Source organism: Bufo gargarizans, chromosome 5, assembly GCF_014858855.1.
Source record: "Bufo gargarizans isolate SCDJY-AF-19 chromosome 5, ASM1485885v1, whole genome shotgun sequence".
NCBI lineage: Eukaryota > Metazoa > Chordata > Amphibia > Anura > Bufonidae > Bufo > Bufo gargarizans.
This window is the reverse complement of record NC_058084.1, coordinates 132,942,809-132,965,630: the sequence shown is the minus strand read 5'-3', so window position 1 is coordinate 132,965,630 and position 22,822 is coordinate 132,942,809. Positions and strand designations below refer to the sequence as shown.

The window sequence follows — 22,822 nt, the reverse complement described above, 5'->3', positions numbered from 1 at the left end:
TCCCAATTATTTCAATGGGCGCAGCCATACAGTGACCAGCTCTGTACACACCAAGCACAATGGACAGAGCAGTAGTTCTGGTGTCGCCTTCTAGTGCCAGAGCTACTTCAGCGCAGCTTATTGACAGACCGACGCTGATCAGATATTGATGGATAGGCTATCAATATAAATGGACTTGAAATTTATACATTTTTAAAATTTATATATAGGCATAGAAGTACAATTCTGGCCACTACGAGGGGAAGCTTATGAGCTAATGGCTTACTACTTGCACATGGACACAATAATAAAAAACCATACGCTCTATGCTCCTAATCACCCTCCAGTGGCAACTGCAGGGACCAGTCAAGTCTAAAAATACAAACACAATAGTTTGATGGTTTACTTACATTGCTAAGATGTAACCAAAGGGAGCAACATTCTGCTTAGCAGGTAAGTCAGGAGAGCAAGTACAAACATTGACCAGAAAGAGGAAGAACCTTCACTGTTGGATATTAGCTTTCTATTGGAAGCATAACCAAATAAGCAAAGGAAGATTCAAGACAGATAACTCAGATAACGTTTTCCATTTTTATATGCCATTGAAGAAACAAAGCTGCACTTACCTATCATGTGATTTGCAACATGGACCTGGATATCCCATTCATTGTAGAACACCATCTGGCACTTGATGCATTGATAGGTTTTCTTCTACAATATTATACAAAAGATACCATTATTGTATAGAACTGATAGAATGATTGAAATTATCAAATAGCTATGAAGTTTATTAGGATACAGACATGCATTATTTTTTCTCCAACTTTCCTCTGTTTGGGAACATATGTATATTTTCATGCAGGTAAAAAAAAAAAACAGCCAAAGAAAATGTCTATTGTTCTTTTGTATTTGTTTCCAGGTCTATTCCTCACCATGAAGGCTCATACTCCCTAGGGATCCATACTTTTTGCTCTTCTTATTACCAAAAAAAGAAAGGATGCTAGACAAAAAAGGAAGAACTTTCCTGATGGAAATGTTTGGGAATGCATTCCTCCTGCTCAAAGCTAAGTTACACCCCCATCTTTGGCACACAGATATGTGGGAATATGAATATGAAGAAGCAAAAAACAGCAATTCTGACTTTTTTTTTAACTGGATGAATTACATAATAATTGTGTAGTGCGGGTCATTATGGACGTGGAGATACCACTATGTGGAGGGGATTTTATTTTTGCAATTTTAATTAATAAAACTTTATAAAACATTTTTTACCCATTTACTTGCCTACAAGGCCTAGTTCACACTTCAGTTATTTCCATCAGTTATTGAGAGCCAAAACCAGGTGTGGGTCAAAAACTGAAAACAATCTAAGGGTCCATTCACACGTCCGTAAGTGTTCTGCAGATCCGCAAATTGCGGATCCGCAAAACACGGACACTAGCAATGTGCAACGCCGGCACTATAATAGAAAATTTTCTGATCGTGTCCGCAATTGCGGATAACAAAAGGGCATGTTCTGGGTTTTAGTACGGAGGGCGCCTGCGCGTGGCGGCTTCCGGGATCTGGGGCAGAAGTTTCTGCATCCCGTGCTGCTGTATCTCTGCCGCCACACTTGAAAAGATGTCTCACACATCACAGAAGCATCGGGACTTTGTCTCTGAGCCTATGGGCGATAAGCCAATTATAGCTGTGGCTGGTATTGGAGAAGTTCTTGGTGGCAAATTGGAAGAGCAAGGCTTTGATAAGGCTTATTTGCTTCTGGGGCAGTTTCTAAAGAAAGATTCAGACGACCTCTTTAAAGAATGGCTAAAGGATTTCTGTTGGGCCAATTCCCGACAAGCAGAGCTATGTTCTTCCTGTCTGAAGGAATGGTGTTCATCTTTCCTGTGACGCTTTCTTCTATGCACTTGTGTCCTAAGTTTTCTGTTCATGTTGAAGTTTTTACCTGCTGATTATAATCACCTCTCCTAAACTGTTTAACTCTTTTCTAAGGAAAATAAAAAGCGATTTCTTCCCAAAAAAAAAAAAAAGAATAGGACATGTTCTATTTTTTTGCGGAAACGGAAGCACGGATGCGGAAGTGCGGATGCGCAAATGCGGATGCGGACAGCACATTCCGGCCCCATTGAAAATGAATGGGTCTGCACCCGTTCCGCAAAATTGCGGAACGGGTGCGGACCCATTTTGCGGACATGTGAATGGACCCTAAAGCCTGTATTATACTGCCCGATTTTTCGGCAAATAATCGCTAATGAGTGTTCGTATGAACACTTGTTAGCGATCATCTGGCAGTGTAATTATGCCGCCAATTGCCTGATGAACAAGCAAACACAATCTAACTTATCGGCCAATCCCAAATTATCACTTGTAGGCGGCAGATCGTGGTGTCCAATAACAATCTGCCACTGGCAAAGCACTATACAGCATGGGGACGAGCGATGTAATAGCAGCGGTCTCCTCCACTAGCGAGCAGGCGATTGCCTGGAGGGAACGTTTCCCTCCCGACAATCGTCTGCCAGATCGGGTTGTGTAATACAACCTCTAGACCCATATGTACAGTATATTTTGTCTATTGTTTTAGCCTAAAGTAGTTGCACCCAAAAGATTGTGCACAACTTTGTGATACATGTTAGCCAAGTTGGTATGGTTGCTTTTTAGTCATGTTTTTGAAAAGCAACTTTTTATATAGGCAGAATTCATTCTCATCTGCATGCTAGTGTAACCGCAGACTACAAAACGGAAACATAAGCACCCAACTTTCTCCGATATAAAATATCACAAAGGTAACAAATGATGTGCAACATTTAACCCCTTAACGCCCAGCACCTTAACGCCCAATCTGCGGCAGGTGTCCGGCAGTCACTGATAGCCGGATTCCTGCTGTATGCGCCGGCATCGGTGAAATCACACCCCTGCATGGCCACGGTCAGCTCTGACCGCGGACGTGCAGACTTCAGACGTGTGCGGGGTGGCCATCGGGTCCCCGCGCTGCTGTGACGGGGACCAGATGGCAGGGAAGGCAGCCTGATGCCTTCCTTAAGCATCGTGGCTGCCTTTCGGGAGAGGCTGTGAGATCCAGCCCCCTGGATCTCACAGGCAAGCAGGCTGTAAGTGTATTACACTGGTAATACACTTATAGCCAATGCACTAGGGCCAAATACACAGAAGTTTGGTGATGCATTGTAAAGGGGATCAGACCCCTAAAAGTTAAAGTCCCAGAGTGGTAAAAAGTTTTAAAAAAAATAAAGTTTTACAGAAAAAAATTAAAAGATTCAAGTAAAAAAAATTAAAAAAGAGTCCTTTTCCCAAAATAAAGTAAAAAGAAAGTTGTAAAAAATAGGGGAAAAAAAGTATTAGGTATCGCCGCGTCTGTATTGACCGGTTCTATAAAAATATCACATGAACTAACCCATCAGGTGGAAAAAAAAAAAAAAAAGCGATCAAAAAGGAATATGCCCCCCAAAATGTACCAATCCAACTGTCACCTCATCCTGCAGAAAATTAATACCCCACCTAAGACAATTGCCCAAAAACGGAATGGTTCTCAGACTATGGAGTCACTAAAACATGATTTTTTTTGTTAAAAAAATTATATCATTGTGTAAAACTAACATAAATAAAAAAAGTATACATATTAGGTATTGGCACGTCCGTAACGACTTGCTATATAAAAATATCACATGACCTAACCCCTCCGATGAACATCGGAAAAAAAAAGTGTAAAAAAGCTATTCACCTTACATCACAAAAAGTGTAATAGCAAACTGTCATTTCGAACTGAAAAAAATGAGCCCCTAAATAAGACATAAAGAAAAATAAAGATAAACTATGGCTTTCAGAACATAGAGACACTAAAACATGATTTATTAGGTAAAACTGAAACAAACAACCAAAAAAGTTGTCATATTCGGTATTGTCGTGCCCGTAACAACCTGCGATATAAAAATACCACATGCTCTAACCTGTCAGGTGAACATTGTAAATAACAAAAACCAAAAACAGTGCCAAAACAGCTATTTTTTGTTATCTTTCCTCACAAAAAGTGTAATATAGCGCAACCGAATCATATGTACCCTAAAATAGTAACAACAAAACTGCCACCTTATCCCGTAGTTTACAAAATGGGGTATTTTTTGGGAGTTTCTAGGGGTGCATCAGGGGGTCTTCAAATGTGACATGGCAGCTTATCCTAGTGAAATCTGCTTTCCAAAAACCATATGGCGTTCCTGTTCTTCTGCGCCATGCCGTGTGGCCATACAGCAGTTTACAGAATCAGGGCAATAAATATTGAGTTTTGTTTGGCTGTTAACCCTTGCTTTGTTAGTGAAAAAAAAAATCTATTAAAATGGAAAATCTGCCAAAAAAGTGAAATTCTGAAATTCTTGTGGAACACCTAAAGGGTTAACAAAGTTTGTAATATCAGTTTTGAATACCTTGAGGGGTGTAGTTTCTAAAATGGGTTCATTTTTGATTGGTTTCTATTATGTTAGCCTTACAAAGTGACTTCAGACCTGAACTGGTCCTTAAAAAGTGGGTTTTGGAAATTTTCTGAAAAATTTCAAGATTTGCTTCTAAATTTCTAAGCCTTCTAACGTCCCCCAAAAATAAAATGGCATTCACAAAATTATCCAAACATGAAGTAGACATATGGAGAATGCCAACAACTAACTATTTTTGAAGTTATTACTATGTATTATAAAAGTAGAGAAATAGACATTTGGAAATTTGCTAATTTTTCCAAATTTTTGGTAAATTTGGTATTTTTTTATAAATAAAAATGAAGTTTTTTGACTCAATTTACCACTGTCATGAAGTACAATATGTGACGAGAAAACAATCTCAGAATGGCCTGGATAAGTAAAAGCGTTTTAAAGTTATTACCACATAAATGTCATGTCAGATTTGCTAAAAATAGACTGGGCAGAAAGGTGAAAAATGGCTTGGTCTTGAAAGGGTTAATAACTATGTTGCAAAATAAACTCCAAAAACGTGCTGCAAAATAAAGTAAGGGTCCTTTCAAAACACTGACGCCGCACATCGCCGGCACTTAATAGATCAAGAATAGGACATGCTCTATCGGAAGTTCAGGCCCTCGGACTGGAAATGTCTGTAGTGATACATGGGCCGTAGGCCCCTTTCACATGAGTGAATTTTCCGCGTGGGTGCAATGCGTGACGTGAAAGCATTTCACCCGCACTGAATCCTGACCCATTCATTTCAATGGGTCTGTGTACATGAGCGTTTGTTTTCACACATCAGTTCTGCGTTGCATGAAAAATGCAGCAAGTTCTATATTCTGTGTTTCACGCAGTCCTGGCCCCATAGAAGTAAATGGGGTTTCAGTAAAAAACACAGTGCGGATGCAGTGCATTTTTCACTGATAGTTGCTAAGAGATGTTGTTTGTAAACCTTCAGTTTTTTATCACGCGCGTGAAAAACGTATCAAAACGCATTGCATCCGCGTGGAAAAAACTGAACGCAATCGCAGACACAACTTACTGAACTTGCTTGCAAAATGGTGCGAGTTTCACTGAACGCACCCTGAACGCATCTGGACCTAATCCGTTACGCTCGTGTGAAAGAGGCCTTAGGCGATTTTTCTGCGTGAGTGAAAAGCGTTTTAATAAGTTTTGCACGCGCATGAGAAAAATCGGCATGTTTGGTACCCAAACCCGAACTTCTTCACAGAAATTTGGGTTTGGTGTTGTGTACATTTTATGATTTTCCCTTAAAACATGGTTCTAAGGGAAAATAATAGCATTCTTAATACAGAATGCCAAGTAAATTAGGGGTTAAATAAATAAATAATTAAACTCACCTCATCCACTTGTTCACGCTGTCCGGCTTCTCTTCTTTCTTCTTCTTTGATGACCTGGGAGAAATAAACCTTTGGTGACGTCACTGCGCACATAACATGGTCCATCACATGATCAGTCACCATGGTGACGGATCATGTGATGGACCATGTGATGTGCGCAGTGGCATCACCAAAGGTCCTTTTCTCCCATAGAAATGAAAGGTCCGGATTCAGTGCGGGTGCAATGCATTCACCTCACGCATTGCACCCGCACGGAAAACTCGCCCGAGTGAAAGAGGCCTTAGTGTTGTAACTGACTGAAATTTTACTGCTTTCAGGTGGCTTTATCTTTTACTATCATGTTTGTTTTAGTAAAAAAATTAACTTCTGCTGAAATAATAATTCCGAAACATCTGTTCTTCCAAAGCCTCATGCAGACGTCCGTGGAACGTGGTCCGTAAGATACCAGACTGGCATTGCAGGAGTGCACGGCGTCATTGGTTGCTATGACGCCGTGCGCTCCTGCAATGCCAGTCCGCTATCTCACGGACCGTGTTCTACGGACATCTGCATGAGGCTTAACTCTGTGTTGTGTTGTTCTTCTGGTATCCCTTCCAGAAAGGCAACTGAGTGTTACCAATTGGAATAGTCTTATGTGAGTGCCAGATTGTGTAGAGACACACCCTTTTGACAAGTATGGTAACACCCAGTTGTCAATTAATTCATATTGTACATATTAAAGAGCAATACCAGAGGAATGGCACAATCCCAAATTTTAAGGCAAGATTCTACAGAATTTTTATTTCATTCGGAATGGAAGCATTTGCTAAAACTGGATTAAGGAGCATTGTCAGGCTCTCTTTAAACTTACTACTGAAAAACATGGTCATGTCTATTTTACTTTTTATTACATTCTTTTCCTATTGAATACTCATTATAATATGCCCAAATCTGAGATGTTGAAATTCTAACCATGAAGTCTCAAAGCATTTGTTCAGCCGTGAAATTGTCTTCGCCTGACCAATCAATGATTTTACGAGTCAATCAAATTTTTTATCATTATTAAATATCTTAAATATGTTTAGCTTAGGCTACTTTCACACTAGCGTTCGGCTGTCCGCTCGTGAGCTCCGTTTGAAGGGGCTCACGAGCGGACCCGAACGCTTCCGTCCAGCCCTGATGCAGTCTGAATGGATGCGGATCCGCTCAGACTGCATCAGTCTGGCAGCGTTCAGCCTCCGCTCCGCTCAGCAGGCGGACACCTGAACGCTGCTTCCGCCTGGCCGTGCGGAGGAGTGCGGATCCGTCCAGACTTACAATGTAAGTCAATGGGGACGGATCCGTTTGAAGATGCCAGAATATGGCTCAATCTTCAAGCGGATCCGTCCCCCATTGACTTTCAATGTAAAAGTCTGGACGGATCCGCTCAGGCTAATTTCACACTTAGCTTTTTTTTGCTAATATAATGCAAGACGGATCCGTTCTGAACGGAGCCTCCGTCTGCATTATTATGATCGGATCCGTTCAGAACGGATCCGATCGAACGCTAGTGTGAAAGTAGCCTTAACTGGGCATAATTGAAAGATTATGGGGGGGCATTTATCAAATCAGATATGTCAGTTTTGCGTCTTAAAAAAGTCATAAGTCATGGCAATTGCGCTGTTTTCTGCAACACTGGGTCAATTTGGTGTTTCTCGCCACTTTTCAAAGTGGTCTATGTTTGAGGGCTAAAAGTGATATTAGACCTGGATTATGGCTCATTTACTATCTTCGACTTCTGCACAAGTCGCAAAAAGAGTCGCAACCTGTGCCAAGCAACCTCCCGGTCTACTTTTAGAAATTTATGGTGTGAAAGACATTGCGATGACTTAAAATATATTATTAAGGTGCACCATTTCAGAAATTTGATGCAGGCACACAAAGCAAAGACAGAACCACTGACAAAAACAACCGCAAATAATAAATGTCCCCCTAAATCACTTTTAGTTCCCCTTGTTCAATCTGGCCTTGCAGTTCTAGGTTCGAATCTGACGAAGAACAACATCTGCATGTAGTTTGTATGTTCTCCCAGTGTTTGCATGCATTTCGTCCCACACTCCAAAGACATACTGCTACAAGTTAGACTGTGAACTCCATTGGGGACAGCAAGCAATGATCATGACTGTAAACCGCTGCGGAAAATGTCAGCAATATAATTCAGTAAAATAAAAAATTAAATAAATAAAATATAATGATACCATGAATGTTAGAACTCACTTTGCTTCATGTGGCTATTTAGTGTGACAGTCACTTTAGCTATGACGTCAGAGTTGAAAAGCTTGATTCTGCCCTGACATCTTTCCATCAATAGGGTCAGGATAGCAGATTTTACAGGGGTTCTATGAGAATGATTTAAGGTGGCCACAAGCAACCTGGAGAGAATGATACCTACACAGTACACATCACTACAATGGGATGGTAATGGTTTCATTCTGCCTACCAAATTCCATCATGGCTGAGCAGCCTGACAGGAACACTCACCAATGTGTAGCATAGGCAAGTGCAAGAGCGTAATGTGTAGTGAGGCTAACACCCCCTCCCCAGGGCAGTTCTGCAAGGCAACCAGTCCAGCTCACATTCTAGGACAGATTGCAGGTGACCATTTTAAATTATTCCTTGAGAATACCTTTGTCAGCACAATACTGCTAGCAATGGAGGTCTCCAAGACATTCAGAATACAGTTTTTTTCCAGAGGCATCATAGGGGAATTTATAGTCTGAGATGCTCCCCCACAGTGTCCTAGCACCTGTAATTGTAGTTGGACACCAGCAGAGTCCTAATACTCTAGTAAAGTCGTGTGGACATGCACATTTTTTGAAGTAGCATCTGGAAGAGGAGTTCTGAGGTTAAAGAAGGCTAGTTGGGTATTCACTTTCTTAACCTACCAACATTTAATACATCTGGCTGGGATTCTGGTATGACTGTCCAGTTTTATATCTATCTTTCAGGGCCCAATCCATAGTAAATTAAGAGCAGATACTAAAGTGGTTGCATAGCAGTAGAGCCAAAGAAAGATGCAGCCATGTGACCACATGACATGATGTCACACAGTGCCGCATGAGAATATGTCAACAGTCATTATATAGTACTGTGCAAAAGTTTTAGGAAGACGTGTAAAAAAAGGTTAAAAGTAAGAATTCTTTCAAAAATAGAAATGCTAATAGTTTCAATTTAACTTTATTCTGCAGCAGAAGAAGGACCCTGATTTGAGCAAGCCTACATCTTTAGTTCTCCAAAAAGCTTGCAAAAACCTCCCTGCCAAGTTCATTCAAAAGCCGGTGTGCACGTGTATCTAGAAGAATTGATACTGTTTTGAAGGCAAAGGGTGGTCTCACCAAATATTGACTCAAACATGCACTAGGGCCAAATACACTGTAAGGCCTCATGCACACGACCGTTGGGTGCATCCGTGGCCGTTGTGCCGTTTTCAGTTTTTTTTCGTGGACCCATTGACTTTCAATGGGTCCGTGTAAAAATCGGAAAATGCACCGTTTTGCAGCCGAGGCCGTGATCCGTGTATCCTGTCCGTCAAAAAAATAGGACCTGTCCTATTTTTTTGACGGACAACGGTTCACGGACCCATTCAAGTCAATGGGTCCGTGAAAGAACACGGATGCACACAAGATTGGCATCCGTGTCCGTGATCCGTGGCCGTAGGTTGCTTTCATACAGACGGATCCGAAGATCCGTCTGCATAAAAGCTTTTTCAGATCTAAGTTTTCACTTCGTGAAAACTCATATCCGACAGTATATTCTAACACAGAAGCGTTCCCATGGTGATGGGGACGCTTCTAGTTAGAATACACTACAAACTTTGTACAAGACTGCCCCCTGCTGCCTGGCAGCACCCGATCTCTTACAGGGGGATATGATAGCACAATTAACCCCTTCAGGTGCGGCACCTGAAGGGGTTAATTGTACTATCATATCCCCCTGTAAGAGATCAGGGCTGCCAGGCAGCAGGGGGCAGACCCCCCCCTCCCCAGTTTGAATATCGTTGGTGGCACAGTGTGCGCCCCCCATCGGGACCCCCTTCCTCCCTCTAGTGTAATAAATCGTTGGTGGCAAAGTGTGCGCCCCCCATCGGGCCCCCCTTCCTCCCTCTATTGTTATAAATCGTTGGTGGCCAGTGTGCGCCCCCCATCGCCCCCCCCTTCCTCCCTCTACTGTTATAAATCGTTGGTGGCACAGTGTGCACCCCCCATCGGCCCCCCTCCCTCTATAGCAGTAACAACATTGGTGGCAGTGTGCGGCCTCCCATCTCCCCCCCCCCCCATCATTGGTGGCAGCGGAGTTCCGATCGGAGTCCCAGTTTAATCGCTGGGGCTCCGATCGGTAACCATGGCAACCAGGAAGCTACTGCAGCCCTGGTTGCCATGGTTACTTAGCAATAGTACAATAGTAGAGGATTCATACTTACCTGCTTGCTGCTGCGATGTCTGTGACCGGCCGGGAAATCCTCCTACTGGTAAGTGACAGTTCTTTAGCAATGCGCCGCACAGACCTGTCACTTACCAGTAGGAGGAGCTCCCGGCCGGACACAGACATCGCAGCAGCAAGCAGGTAACTATGAATCTTCTACTATTGTACTATTGCTAAGTAACCATGGCAACCAGGACTGCAGTAGCGTCCTGGTTGCCATGGTTACCGATCGGAGCCCAAGCGATTAAACTGGGACTCCGATCGGAACTCCCCTGCCACCAATGATGGGGGGGGGAGATGGGAGGCCGCACACTGGCCACCAATGTTATTACTGCTATAGAGGGAGGGGGGCCGATGGGGGGCGCACACTGTGCCACCAACGATTTATAACAATAGAGGGAGGAAGGGGGGGCCCGATGGGGGGTGCACACTGTCCCACCAACGATTTATAACAATAGAGGGAGGAAGGGGGGCCCGATGGGGGGCGCACACTGTGCCACCAACGATTTATTACACTGGAGGGAGGACGGGGGGCCCGATGGGGGGCGCACACTGTGCCACCAACGATATTCAAACTGGGGAGGGGGGTCTGCCCCCTGCTGCCTGGCAGCCCTGATCTCTTACAGGGGGATATGATAGTACAATTAACCCCTTCAGGTGCCGCACCTGAAGGGGTTAATTGTGCTATCATATCCCCCTGTAAGAGATCGGGTGCTGCCAGGCAGCAGGGGGCAGTCTTGTACAAAGTTTGTAGTGTATTCTAACTAGAAGCGTCCCCATCACCATGGGAACGCCTCTGTGTTAGAATATACTGTCGGATCTGAGTTACACACTGTAGCTCATATCCGACAGTATATTCTAACATAGAGGCGTTCCCATGGTGATGGTATAAAAGAACTCCAGACTTTACATTGAAAGTCAATGGGGACGGATCCGTTTGAAATGGCACCATATTGTGTCAACGTCAAATGGATCCGTCCCCATTGACTTGCATTGTAATTCAGGACGGATCCGTTTGGCTCCGCACGGCCAGGCGGACACCAAAACGACTTTTTTTTTCATGTCCGTGGATCCTCCAAAAATCAAGGAAGACCCACGGATGAAAAAACGGTCACGGATCACGAACCTACGTTTTTGTGGACCGTGAAAATAAACTGTCGTGTGCATGAGGCCTAAGCCAGTTAAAGCGGTTGTCCCACTAAAAATATTCTACAGTTTTCAAACCAGCACCTGGATCTGAATACTTTTGTAATCGCATATATTTAAAAATTGCGTACAGCCATTTAGTTATTCAATAAAATATATCTGTATAGCGCCACCCGTTGTTTTTTTTTTTTGTTTTTTTTGTTATTTCTTTGTTCTGCTTACTGAGAAGGCGGCACATGCTCAGAGAGCTGAGACACGCCCCCTTAGCTGAGATAGGGAGAGCATGGACACGCCCCCTTAGCTGCTGCAGATAAGACACTCCCCCTGAGCTGTCAGTTTGATATAAATCTAGAAGAGCAATGAATGGGGAGATCTCTGGACCCATGTGAGGTACAGGGCTGGTTCTAGCTTTGTTACAAATACATTGTCATGTATTATATGATGTCTGATTTTCATTTTTTACATTTATCATGGGATAACCCCTTTAACTCATCAGTATGTTTTTGGAGTCTGGTAGGCAACTGGTGTGACCATAGAAAAACCACACAAATCTGGCAAGATTTACAACTTCAATGTATTTACTATAGCTCCAAGACAAAATGTAAATGTGCTTTACGGTATACTAAAAGAGTAGCTGCTATGACCATCTAGGAAGATAGGGGATAAACATCTGATTGTTGGGGGTCTGACACCAGGGACCTTCAGTAATCATGAGAATGGGTGTCCAATGTGCTAGTATAACTGGAGCAGCAGGTTAAGCATTTTCGAGTGATGTCTCAATGTTACTGTACAGTCAATTAAACTGATGTTAATAGATAAAATGTAATTCGAAAATGGAGATTTGTCAGTCTCAGTTAACATCTATATGGGAAATATGCAGTAAGTTTATGAAGCGCACATATAAAGCCACCAAAACTGGAGGTGATGTGAGAGAAAAAGCTTTTATTCTAGGCTGGATCCATATCACCATTTTTCTTAACCATCAGAAGAACAGAAAGAAAAAAAAACTGAATCCTGTAAAAAACAGATCCTGTGCATCCATTATCCATTTTTTAGATGGAAAAAAACATACTGCATGCAAAGCCTTACTTTTGAATAAAAATTTTATTGGTCTGTAATCCCATAAACACATTTCTCTTTCCTGCTTTGTGTGTTTTCAAAATTAGTCAATAGTTGTACATAGAAATCAATGCACACAACCTCGTGAATAAGCTAGTTCATCGGCTGATGGGCATCTTTTATCAGGATGAAAGATGCTCAATTATCAGCAGCATATCTCCATTAATTACAGTAGCAATCATTACTCCTACATTGTAGGCCAGTGAAAATGAGCAGCGATGGATGCGTATTAGCGCCTTAACAGAAGATATGTCTAGTGGCAGTTGAAGATTTAAACTGAGCACGTGCAACCACCTCAGTGAGGTGGATGGAGAAATAAAGGAAAGAACAAACAGCAGGTGGCGCTATACAGATACATTTTACTGATTAACTCAGTAGCTATACCAAATTTTTTATTACATTCAATTATAAAGTATTCAGATCCAAGTGCTGGTTTGGCACAACCCCTTTAAGGTCTCATGTACCCCAGTATTCTTCACTTCATATTCAATGTTTTCTAGAAGAAAAGTCTGCAGCTGCATCCCCCTCCTCTCCCCTTCTATCTGTCTTCTATGTATTGTTTTAAACAAAACAGATATTTTCCCCAATTTTTTTTTACTGTTGTTAGGTAATGGGGATCTAAAGAATTCAGCATGGTGAGAAATATGTCTCTTTCCCCCTAAAAGGATGAATATCACAGTGCATATTACATAGTTTCATATATTCATATGTATCACCAACTTATACAAAAATAATTTTATGAAAATCGGTAACACTTTACGAAAAAAACATTATAATGAAGGAAATGGTAGATAATGTACCCTCGATTGAACTGCATCAGTTGCAGCACAATGTGTAATCTACGGGACTATAATGTACTGCTTTAGCTTATATGGCTATTTATCTTTGTACCCTTCTAAAACATGACCCCTCACTGGGTCTAGTGCACAAATTGTTCTATCCACCTCATGGAGCCATTATAAGTCAATGGGTAAAAACAGATAATGGATCACAATGGACCATGACATAACAGATCTGTCCTATAGTTTTGGATCCAGTACAAATGGCCACCATGACACCAGTGTAAACCAAGCCTTAGGCTACTTTCACACTAGCGGCAGGACGGATCCGACAGGCTGTTCACCCTGTCAGATCCGTCATGCCACTATTTCGCCGTGCTGCCGGAATGCCGCTCCGTCCCTATTGACTATAATGGGGGTGGGGGGCGGAACTCCGGCGCAGCACGGCAGTGCACGGTGAGAGTCCGGCGGCCTCTCACCGCGCACAGTCAAGGGGGATGGAGCAGCAGTCCGGCGGCAAAGCGAAATAGCAGCAGGACGGATCCGCTAGTGTGAAAGTACCCTTAGTCACATATCTATACCACATTAAAGTTAAAATGTAGTTTACATCAAGTTGCATTAGTTATTTCCCTGGCTTACCTGTGTTATCTTACACCCATTACACTCGCAGCCTGAAGCAGCTACATTTTATCTGATATAACCGAACTCTCTTGTTCTCCTTCAGGCCTATTACTAGACCCCAGTGAGTGTTCAGAGATCTATAGATGCAAAGGGCTGCAAACTTAACTCGACTGGCTAACAGCAATCCAGAAATCATCAATTTAGAGAACAACTTCTCCCCTCTCCTCAATTACTCAGAATGTGGAGCACTCGCAACACTTGATACTGCACCATCTACAGGGAAATGTCGTCTTTCCTGAATTTTCAATAAGATATAATCCCCGAGAAGGTGCGGGCCCAGATCAATTTCAAGCAAAAACTGTATATGGTAGAAATGTACTGAGAATCTTCATGGGCTTAATTATACTTTGCTACACTGCCTGCAAAGAAATACTGATACATATGGAATGTGGCAAGCCAAGTCTGATATTGGGAGTGCAGTCACTGGAGGCACAGTCCGACTGACCTACTGTACAGTGACAGAGGACTTGGTAGAAAAAATAGCTATGAAAACACCATTGATATTATTTTCATAATCTGCTGAAACGCCATTGGAAAAAAATGAACTTCAATGAAATTCCCATATTTCACAGAGGATGTGACCTTTACTATGTTGTGGTGAAATTAAACTAGGAAAGTGATGACTATGTGTCCCTTTAAATGTCAAATGTGGATGTTACATTTTTTTTATTGCAATAGATTCTGTAGTGCTCTCCACAAGATTAAGTTGTCAAAGAAAATGATCTGTGTATCTGTGTGAATTTCATCTTGTTGCACTGACGATTGCAATATGCTATATGCAATATTTATAGCGGTAGTACATGTAAGTGGTGATTTTACGCTCTCCTCTAAGCAAGCATAGTGATGCCGAGACTCCCTAGGCGCAATGCTGCTTCCAATCTACTTCCGTTCAGACTCTCCATTTTATGTGGCGCTGAAAATTACAAAATAATAATTTAAGCCCTTTATACTCTTCAGGTCACGCCTCATCAAAGAAAGGTCCCACGAAGCAAACACAATCATCCATTCCTGACTTGCTTCATGTGTAGCCACCACTGTAGGGCCTATAAACTTTTTTAAAGAGGGAATAGACTTGCCTTTTTACAAGAATAATATCCTGAAGGAATGTCAGTCTGTCTTATCTAGTTTACTGAAGTAGAGTTATATGTCACACATCCAGATTTCCACATAACAAAAAGACAAAAAGTCCTACTGATATTTAAATCCTGGAAAACCTGACCCAACCAGTGGCAGATCATAATAGGTTTATTTAGGGTGGCCACCCTAGGCCCTAAGCCGCTGTAGGGCCCATGGCCGCCCAACCTATTATGATCTGCCACTGTATAAGGGTTCATTCACACGTCCGCAATTTCGTTCTGAATTTTGCAGAACGGAATTGCGGACCCCTTCATTTCTATGGGACCGCACGATGTGTGGCCCGGATCCGGAATTGCGGACCCGCACATCCGGGTCCGCAATTCTGATCCCGAAAAAAATAGAACATGTCCTATTCTTGTCCGCAATAGCGGACAAGAATAGGCATATTCTATTAGTGCCGGCAATGTGGATCCGCAAAACACACATGGATGTGTGAATAGACCCTAACAGTGAGCAGCGCTGCAGTAATCTATTGTCATAATGAATTTTTTCTTGGAGTGCTATATCAGTGCAGGCTGTGTGGTCTCTTCAGGCCCTTCTGCCCGCACCATTATTTCTGGCGGTAGGGACTGAAGAGACTCCACGCAGACTGCACTCGTACAGTACTTCTCAAGAGTTGAAGGACCCGTGATGACATCACTGCAGGAGGGGGTGGAGCTCAGCATTGGAGAGGACAAAGTGTGGTGAAGGCCTGCAATCATGTCTGCATAATGTGATCAGTACCTCAGGGGGGCAGAGCTCAGCAGTACAAAGAAGTTGTGGTGGTGTAGGACCTGTGATGACATCATATGACATGAGGAGGCGGGGCTTTGTGTGGAGGAGAAGAAAGTGGAAAGTGTCAAATTATGCATTCAGTGTGAGAGCAAGAGAAATGATGATATGCGGGGCCCTATGAGGCGGAACACAAAAGGGGGGATGGTCAGGGGAAAATGGAGGGAGGAGGCCTAAACAGGCTAGGCGCCTAGAGGCTTCACATTAGCATACTATAAAAGTCTGTTTTTTAATAGAATGGCGGCAGGCAGGGAGTTAACAACATACTGTTATGTACTGCTGACATTAGCACATTGCTAATGTCAGTCAGCTACATAACAATTTTTCCCATGACAGAAACCCTTTAAATATAGGCTCTAGTACCTTATATAATAAAGTGCTCTAGGAGTTCCATTGTGTGCCAGTCTCACACTTAAAAGGGTTATCCGGGTTCAGAGCTGAACCCGGACATAACTCCATTTTCACCCATGCAGCCCCCCTGACTTGAGCATCGGAGAATTCCAAGCTCCGATGCTCTCCTTTGCCCTGCATTAAATCGCCCAGGGCAAAGACATTTTTAAGAGTTCCGGTGACGTACCGGGCTCTCCATGGGGCTGCCAGGAATCCCGGTGACGTCCCCGGCACTGATGGGCGAGCTTTAGCGCTGCCTTAGCCAGTAAAACGGCTAGAGCAGCACTGAAGCCCGCCCATCATAGCCGGTGACGTCACCGAACACACTGCCGGGCGGAAGTTATGATAAACAAAAGAGCCCGTGCCCTGCGCGATCTAGCTCCGATGCTGGCCCCAGGGATGCTGCCGGGATGAAAATAAGGGTATGTCCGGGTTCAGAACCCTGAAAACCCCTTTAAGAGCTAAAAATTTTTACCCACACCATTGTGGGAGAAAAGCTCACAGAGGCCCACATCAGTCTATATATATATATATATATATATATATATATATATATATATATATATATATATTTATTTTTTATGTAGATTGTAAAGACAGTGTCTGACAGGTTTCTCATGATATATAGAAGTATCATCCTCTACTGCAACACAATAATAATGCACCCCTCTATATTCTCAGTATATTTCTAGTATCTTATTAGAAGAAACATAAACAAATTACTGGTTACACCGGTGTCATTGGTAGCATTCCCCTAGTTTTTCTAACACGTCTGCATCCTGCATCAACGCATGTACCGTGCATCTTTATTTCCCTGCACTGAATTGGCGCTGGGCACAAACATTTTCTTGTAATGCAGCCAACTAAACATCTGCATAGAGCAGGGAAATGAGGATGAATGGTACATGCTGGTGATTGGAGACATGTTAGAAAACCTAGGGGGCATTACTACTGACACCAATGTACATTATCTCTGCAAATACATTATTTTTACTGCATTTATCATGTAACTATAGAATTGTATTATATATTATATAGCTTTGACATGTTCTTTTACTTTTAAATATATTTCTTGTGGGATGACCTCTTTAAACTGTGCAAGCCACAGCATGCGTCACCATTGCATAGACACATAATGTAGCTGGCGTTCATCTGATGAAAACGCTGTTTTGTTCTTTTGTTGATCCGAGACAGCGTTCCTGAGTTATGATAGTTTTTTTTGCAATGATCTGTTGCACCCAAGCTCCACTCATTTCTGTGCCTAGCCCCTCCCGGATGCTTTGCCGTGCTTGCACTGCTTCTGGCCACAGAAAGGAGAGGAGCTTTGGTGCAACAAGAGCAAAGGTGGCTCCCTCATTGCACCAAATGCTTAATCTGTATATTACGAAAAAGTGTCATTACTTGGGAATCGAGCCTCAGATTTTATTCAGGTGAACCACAGTTATGTGTCTATGCCAACATTTGAATGAGGAGGTCAGTTTAAAGAGGACTTGTCACCTCTTGAAAAAGGAAAAGCATGCATGTCCCTAAATTATTTCACAAGACTACATTGCTGAAGATGCCACTCTAATGTTGTCCGCTGACTGGACAGTGTCAGAGCGATGAAGAAGTCTCCCCCTTACGAGAGAACTCAAGGTATCTGTCCGCTTGGCAAACCAATGGCAATTTACATTTAGGGTGCCAGAAAATATGGGGGCCATATGTTGGGAATGGAGAGGGACTGCATGCGTTTGTTTGTTTTTTCAAAGTGGTGGCAAGTCCTCTTTAAAAACTGCTTCTATAATAAAGTAAGGATTAAAATGAGTTAGGCAAGATAGTGCAGGTCAATACATAGTGGTCGAATAGTTACCTCTTCAGACTGAGAAGGGCTGATGCGGGGCATTGGTGACACTTGTGGCGTTTTCAGCTGAGAATTGTTTTCAGACCCAGGCTCTCTGTGGACCGTCTGAATGTGATTTTGAAGTTCACTTTCAGATTCAAATTTAACATTGCAACTAGAGCATCGGGTCTTCAGTACAGAGGCTTTATTTTTACCATCTACACAGGGTGCATTGTCAGTCTGACCTAGAGAAGGCCTATTAGTGCTTAGAATGACATTGGCAGTTGGACTGGCACTTTTACTAAGATTAACACACATAGCACAAAGGCCGTAGGGCAAACCATTGATATCAAGCTTCACCAAGTCCTGTTTAGAGCGAAACTCTTTTAGACAAGAAGCACACTTGAACAACTTCTGTAGGTTGGGTGCACGACCAGTGGATTGAATTGCAGATCCGTTTCCAGTTTTCTGCATATGAAATGTGCCATGAATCTTAAGCTCCAGTGTGGATGTCACTGTCTGCATGCATACCACACAACGAAACCCTGTCAATGAATTTCTTAGATCTGGATGCATTTGACAATGTTCTAAGAAATCCTCCTCACTATGTAGAGGAAGTTTGCAAATTCTGCAGTTCCCAGTGTCCAGACTCTTACTGTGTGTGACTTTGTGTTCTGTAAGAGTTAGCAAAGATGGGAAACGTTCTCCACATATGGGACACATGTAATGCTTTACTGGACCAAGATGTGTCTGCATGTGCTCTCTCAGACCACTTTCAGAAAAAAATGTACGAGAACAGACATTGCACTTATAATTTCCTTTAATTAACTCAGCTTTTTTCTTGACAATTGCACTTTCTCCAGGTCGGATATTGTGATCTCGGAGTTGGTGATTCTGCAAAAGAGATTCCATGGTGTAGGCAGCACCACATATATCACAGCCATACATTGTTTCAGAGGTATCAATATCTTCTTCACTGCCATCATGACTATTATGAGACTCTTGATTGTTTGTCAGCAAGGTCTGAAGTTCTACTTCCTCTTTCTGAACTTGTTCTGGAGCTCCATTGGTTCCACAGTTTTGTGTTTTGGCTTCAAACACACAATGTTTTTCCCTCAAGTGTTTTTCTAATAAAATGATGGCATGAAAAGCTTTGCTGCAAAATTTGCAATTATATTTTTTGCTGTGGGTGGTAATGTGACACTGTAGCTCTACTTCTGTGCCAAAGGACTCGCCACAGAAAATGCACTTATGGATTTTTCCCTGGTTCTCCAGGTGGTTGTGCTTTACGTGAAGCTGTAAGTCAGTTTCTGTGCGAAAGTCCCAGTTACAGGAAGTGCAACGGTATACCTTCTTTTCATTGCTGTGTTTCACCGCCAAGTGAAGCTGAATGGAGACTTTGGAGTCAAACACTTCCTGACATAGTGTACAACGGAAGAAAACGAATGTATGCATGTCTAGTAAGTGCTTCTGCAAATCATCTACTGAAGTAAACTGTTTGTCACAACTTTCACAAATATAATATGTAGATGTGATCATAAAGTGAATAGTAACATGCTTTAAAAGAGATTCTTGGTTTGGAAAATCTTTGTTGCACTGGGGGCATGTCAATTTTGGCAGAACGGTATCAAGATGAGTTTTTAAGTGAGTCTGAAAACCGTCGAGGGATGAATACTTGGCACCACACTGATTGCAGATGTACTCGCCTGCAGGTCTTGAAGGATTGCCACCAATGGTCTGCATCATCTTTAAGGAGGATTGATCCAAAGTAACAGGAGATAAGGGACTCAGAGCCCTAGATTTCTTCCCATTATGGATGTAATTTAATGCCAGCGGAATGTTCTTGTGATTTTCCTTGATATGCTTGTTTAATTTAAGAACACTATTAAAGATAGGTGAATTGGTACAATATGAGCAAGAGTATACTTCAACCACTGGCTCTTTTGGGGTACCCAACACCGGAGAACCAAAACGTGAACTGCTGAGCTCACAATGAACTTGACGAATGTGCTCCTCTAAAGAAGAGTCTGTGAGAAATCCCATGTAGCAATGGGGACAAAAGAATGCATTACTGTCTTTTGCAACTGGATTTGGAAACCCATGTGAACTTCTAATGTGCTCTTGGAGCATGTTAAGGTCATTGAATATTTCAGAGCAAAAGTTGCATTGATACACCATGGCAGGCATAGAAGAAACAATTAAACCTGGATCCTGAGTTTCATGTACCTGTTTGAGATGTTCATTTAGATTATAGAGAGAAGGTAATACTTCTAAGCAGTACTGGCAGATATGAGCCTGTTCTGGTTTGTCTAAATGCATAGTTTTAAGATGTATCTGCAGGACAGCAAGACTAGAAAATAGCTGCTTGCTGCAGTAGATACAGCTGTATGTGACTTTAGCTTGCTTGTTTGAAGGGGCATTGACATCACCAGCTTGCTGAGAAGCTCTTTTCCTCCCACGACTTTTAGGTAGTGGTGGGGCAACATCTACCATTGTAGAACTGTCCACAGACAGGTTTGAATCAGGGGTGGTACTTGACACCGATGTATAGCCTACAGTAACTAAAGAGGGACTGTTGCTTGGATTACAGGATTCTGGGTGTTGATGACTATCCATATGGCTATAGAGCTCCTCAATGCTGTGGAAATTTTCTGAACAAATGCTGCAAGAGTTTTTCTTCTCATTGCTGTGAATTTGCTCCATGTGATTCAAAAGAGAGGTTTCTTCAACAAAAAGTTCATGGCAATACATACATTGGAGAGCAGCTCTATCATCATTTGGAGAACATTCAGGGTGACATTCAGCTATATGTTTCTGAAGATCCTCAGGAAAATCAAACCCCTCTTCACATTGACTGCATTTTTGGGTGTCCTTCATTTTCCAGTCCTCCATTCTTGCACCAGATTGTGAACAATCTTTATTTCTTTCATGTACTTGCATATGACCATGCAATGAGCTAGAAGACAAGAACCCCCTCCTACAGATGGCACACTTATATGGCTTGTTGGAAGTGTGAGTCTTTAAATGAATTTTGAGATGATCACTTCTAGAAAATGCTGCATCACACTCGCTGCAGTGATATTTTTTGTCACCGGTATGCAGTTTTATATGGCGATCTCTACTTCTTTTGTGCTTAAACAATCTACTACAATATGTGCACTTAAAAGGGAGCTTGTCGCTGTGACTCTGTTCATGGTGTTTTAAATAGCTGAGGCGACTGAATGATTTGTCACAGAACTGGCAGGGATATGGCAAGCCTGGAATGCCCTCCTCTTCACCAAAATCACAACCTTCTCCGTGGCTGGGTGATGTCTGGTCTTTACTAGATGGTGATGATGCTGGCCATGAACAAGATGGATCGTCTTCTATATCTGCACCATCTGAAAATGCAAAACATAAAACATTAGAGATATGTGGCATTTAAGGAGTTTAGAATATTATGTAACAATCATTTTTGGTCATTAGCAATGCATTAATTATTAAGCAAAATTATTAATTTATATTTCAAACATTAGAAGGTTTAAAGGGAATCGGTCACCTTGGACAGGCCTTATCAAATACAGTAATATATCCATAGAACACCTGCCTCTGACTTTGGATCAGTGCTTTGTTTGTCGATATTTAACCTGTTCCCCCACTGTGTGCCCACAAACGAGCCGTGGAGTCCTCTCTGTGCATTCCAGGGTCGGATTGTAAACGCACAGCAGTGCAAGGGGGTATAAACTTACAGATTACTGATTCAAAGCAAGCTGTAGGTGTTCTATACATGGATTACTCTACTTAGTCGGGCTTGCAGGAGGTGACAGATTCCACTTGAAAAGAATCTGTCATCATGATTTTGGACTATCATCTGCAGTAATACATGACTAGGACTGCAGATAGAGTCCAGATGTCTGTTTTTTATTTTCCTACTTCCCCTCTTCTCCCGCTGTCAGAAATGAAAGCTGCGCTGAAATACACAGTTTGGACTGCTGTGCTAACATAATGGAGGGGACTGACGGCGGGGGAACAGGGGGCAGTAGCAAAATAAAAATAGTGATCTAGACACCTTATCTGCAGTACTAGTCATGTTGTACTGCCAATACTAGTCCACGATCATGGCTTAGACAATAAGAAAATTTGTATATATAATTCTTAACACTATCTTATCTGATGTTCTGTCCCTTATTAGAACAGCTACTGCTTAACTATTACTGGGGGCCCAGAACGCTCAAGCAATGTGTTAGACAATATTTATCTACTTTACGATAGAAATCATTCTGTTATACAGGGAAGACATAGACAATACACAATGAAGGACCATATATATTCACTATATATGAATTATAGGTTTCTTATAAACTCTCAGGCCTTTATACCGTCATGGGATCTGAAAAAACGTATATTTGGGATAGGAAACTGCTATATGCAGGTCTGGTAAGACAGTTTTTTAAGAACTGAAATTGCAGCATGTTACCCCCATAGAAGAGCAGTATTAAAGGTAAAATTCAGTGCACACAAACGGGCATTGTGTTAAGTTCAAGAGGTTCTGCAACATTTCTTCCTCTCTCCAACAACGTTAACATGTTGAACTTCCTTAGGAAAGTAGGAATGTAGCTTTCAAGTGACACAGACAAAGAAGAAAACTGGAAACAGGAACAATGATAAGCTGTTATGAATCAAGTTTTAAGATTTATTAAAGAGTTGAAAATGATGATGGTCAGTTTATATGAACGGATATGCACATGTTAACATATGTAGGTG

At 42.2% G+C, this 22,822-nt stretch overlaps 2 protein-coding genes across 4 annotated transcripts in view; one reads left to right on the top strand and one right to left on the bottom strand.

Annotated features, from left to right (window-relative positions):
• The window catches only part of ZNF521 (zinc finger protein 521), a 333,618-nt gene that overhangs the window by 171,214 nt on the left and 139,582 nt on the right, over positions 1–22,822 (bottom strand). For all 3 annotated transcript variants that reach the window (XM_044294192.1, XM_044294191.1, XM_044294190.1), the window contains 2 exons: positions 18,110–21,459; positions 606–690 (listed from right to left, as the gene is read on the bottom strand). In XM_044294192.1, the coding sequence (XP_044150127.1) occupies positions 606–690; positions 18,110–21,019 (2,995 nt within the window). In that variant the 5' untranslated portion in view covers positions 21,020–21,459. The remainder of the gene's footprint in view (positions 1–605; positions 691–18,109; positions 21,460–22,822) is intronic.
• Positions 1,600–1,869, top strand: LOC122938589 (barrier-to-autointegration factor-like protein). Its single transcript, XM_044294193.1, has one exon. It carries the CDS (start codon positions 1,600–1,602, stop codon positions 1,867–1,869), a length of 270 nt encoding a protein of 89 aa, XP_044150128.1.

Coding starts and splice junctions, on each gene's coding strand:
- LOC122938589 (XM_044294193.1), top strand. CDS start 1,600: ATGTCTCACACATCACAGAAGCATCGGGACTTTGTCTCTGAGCCTATG.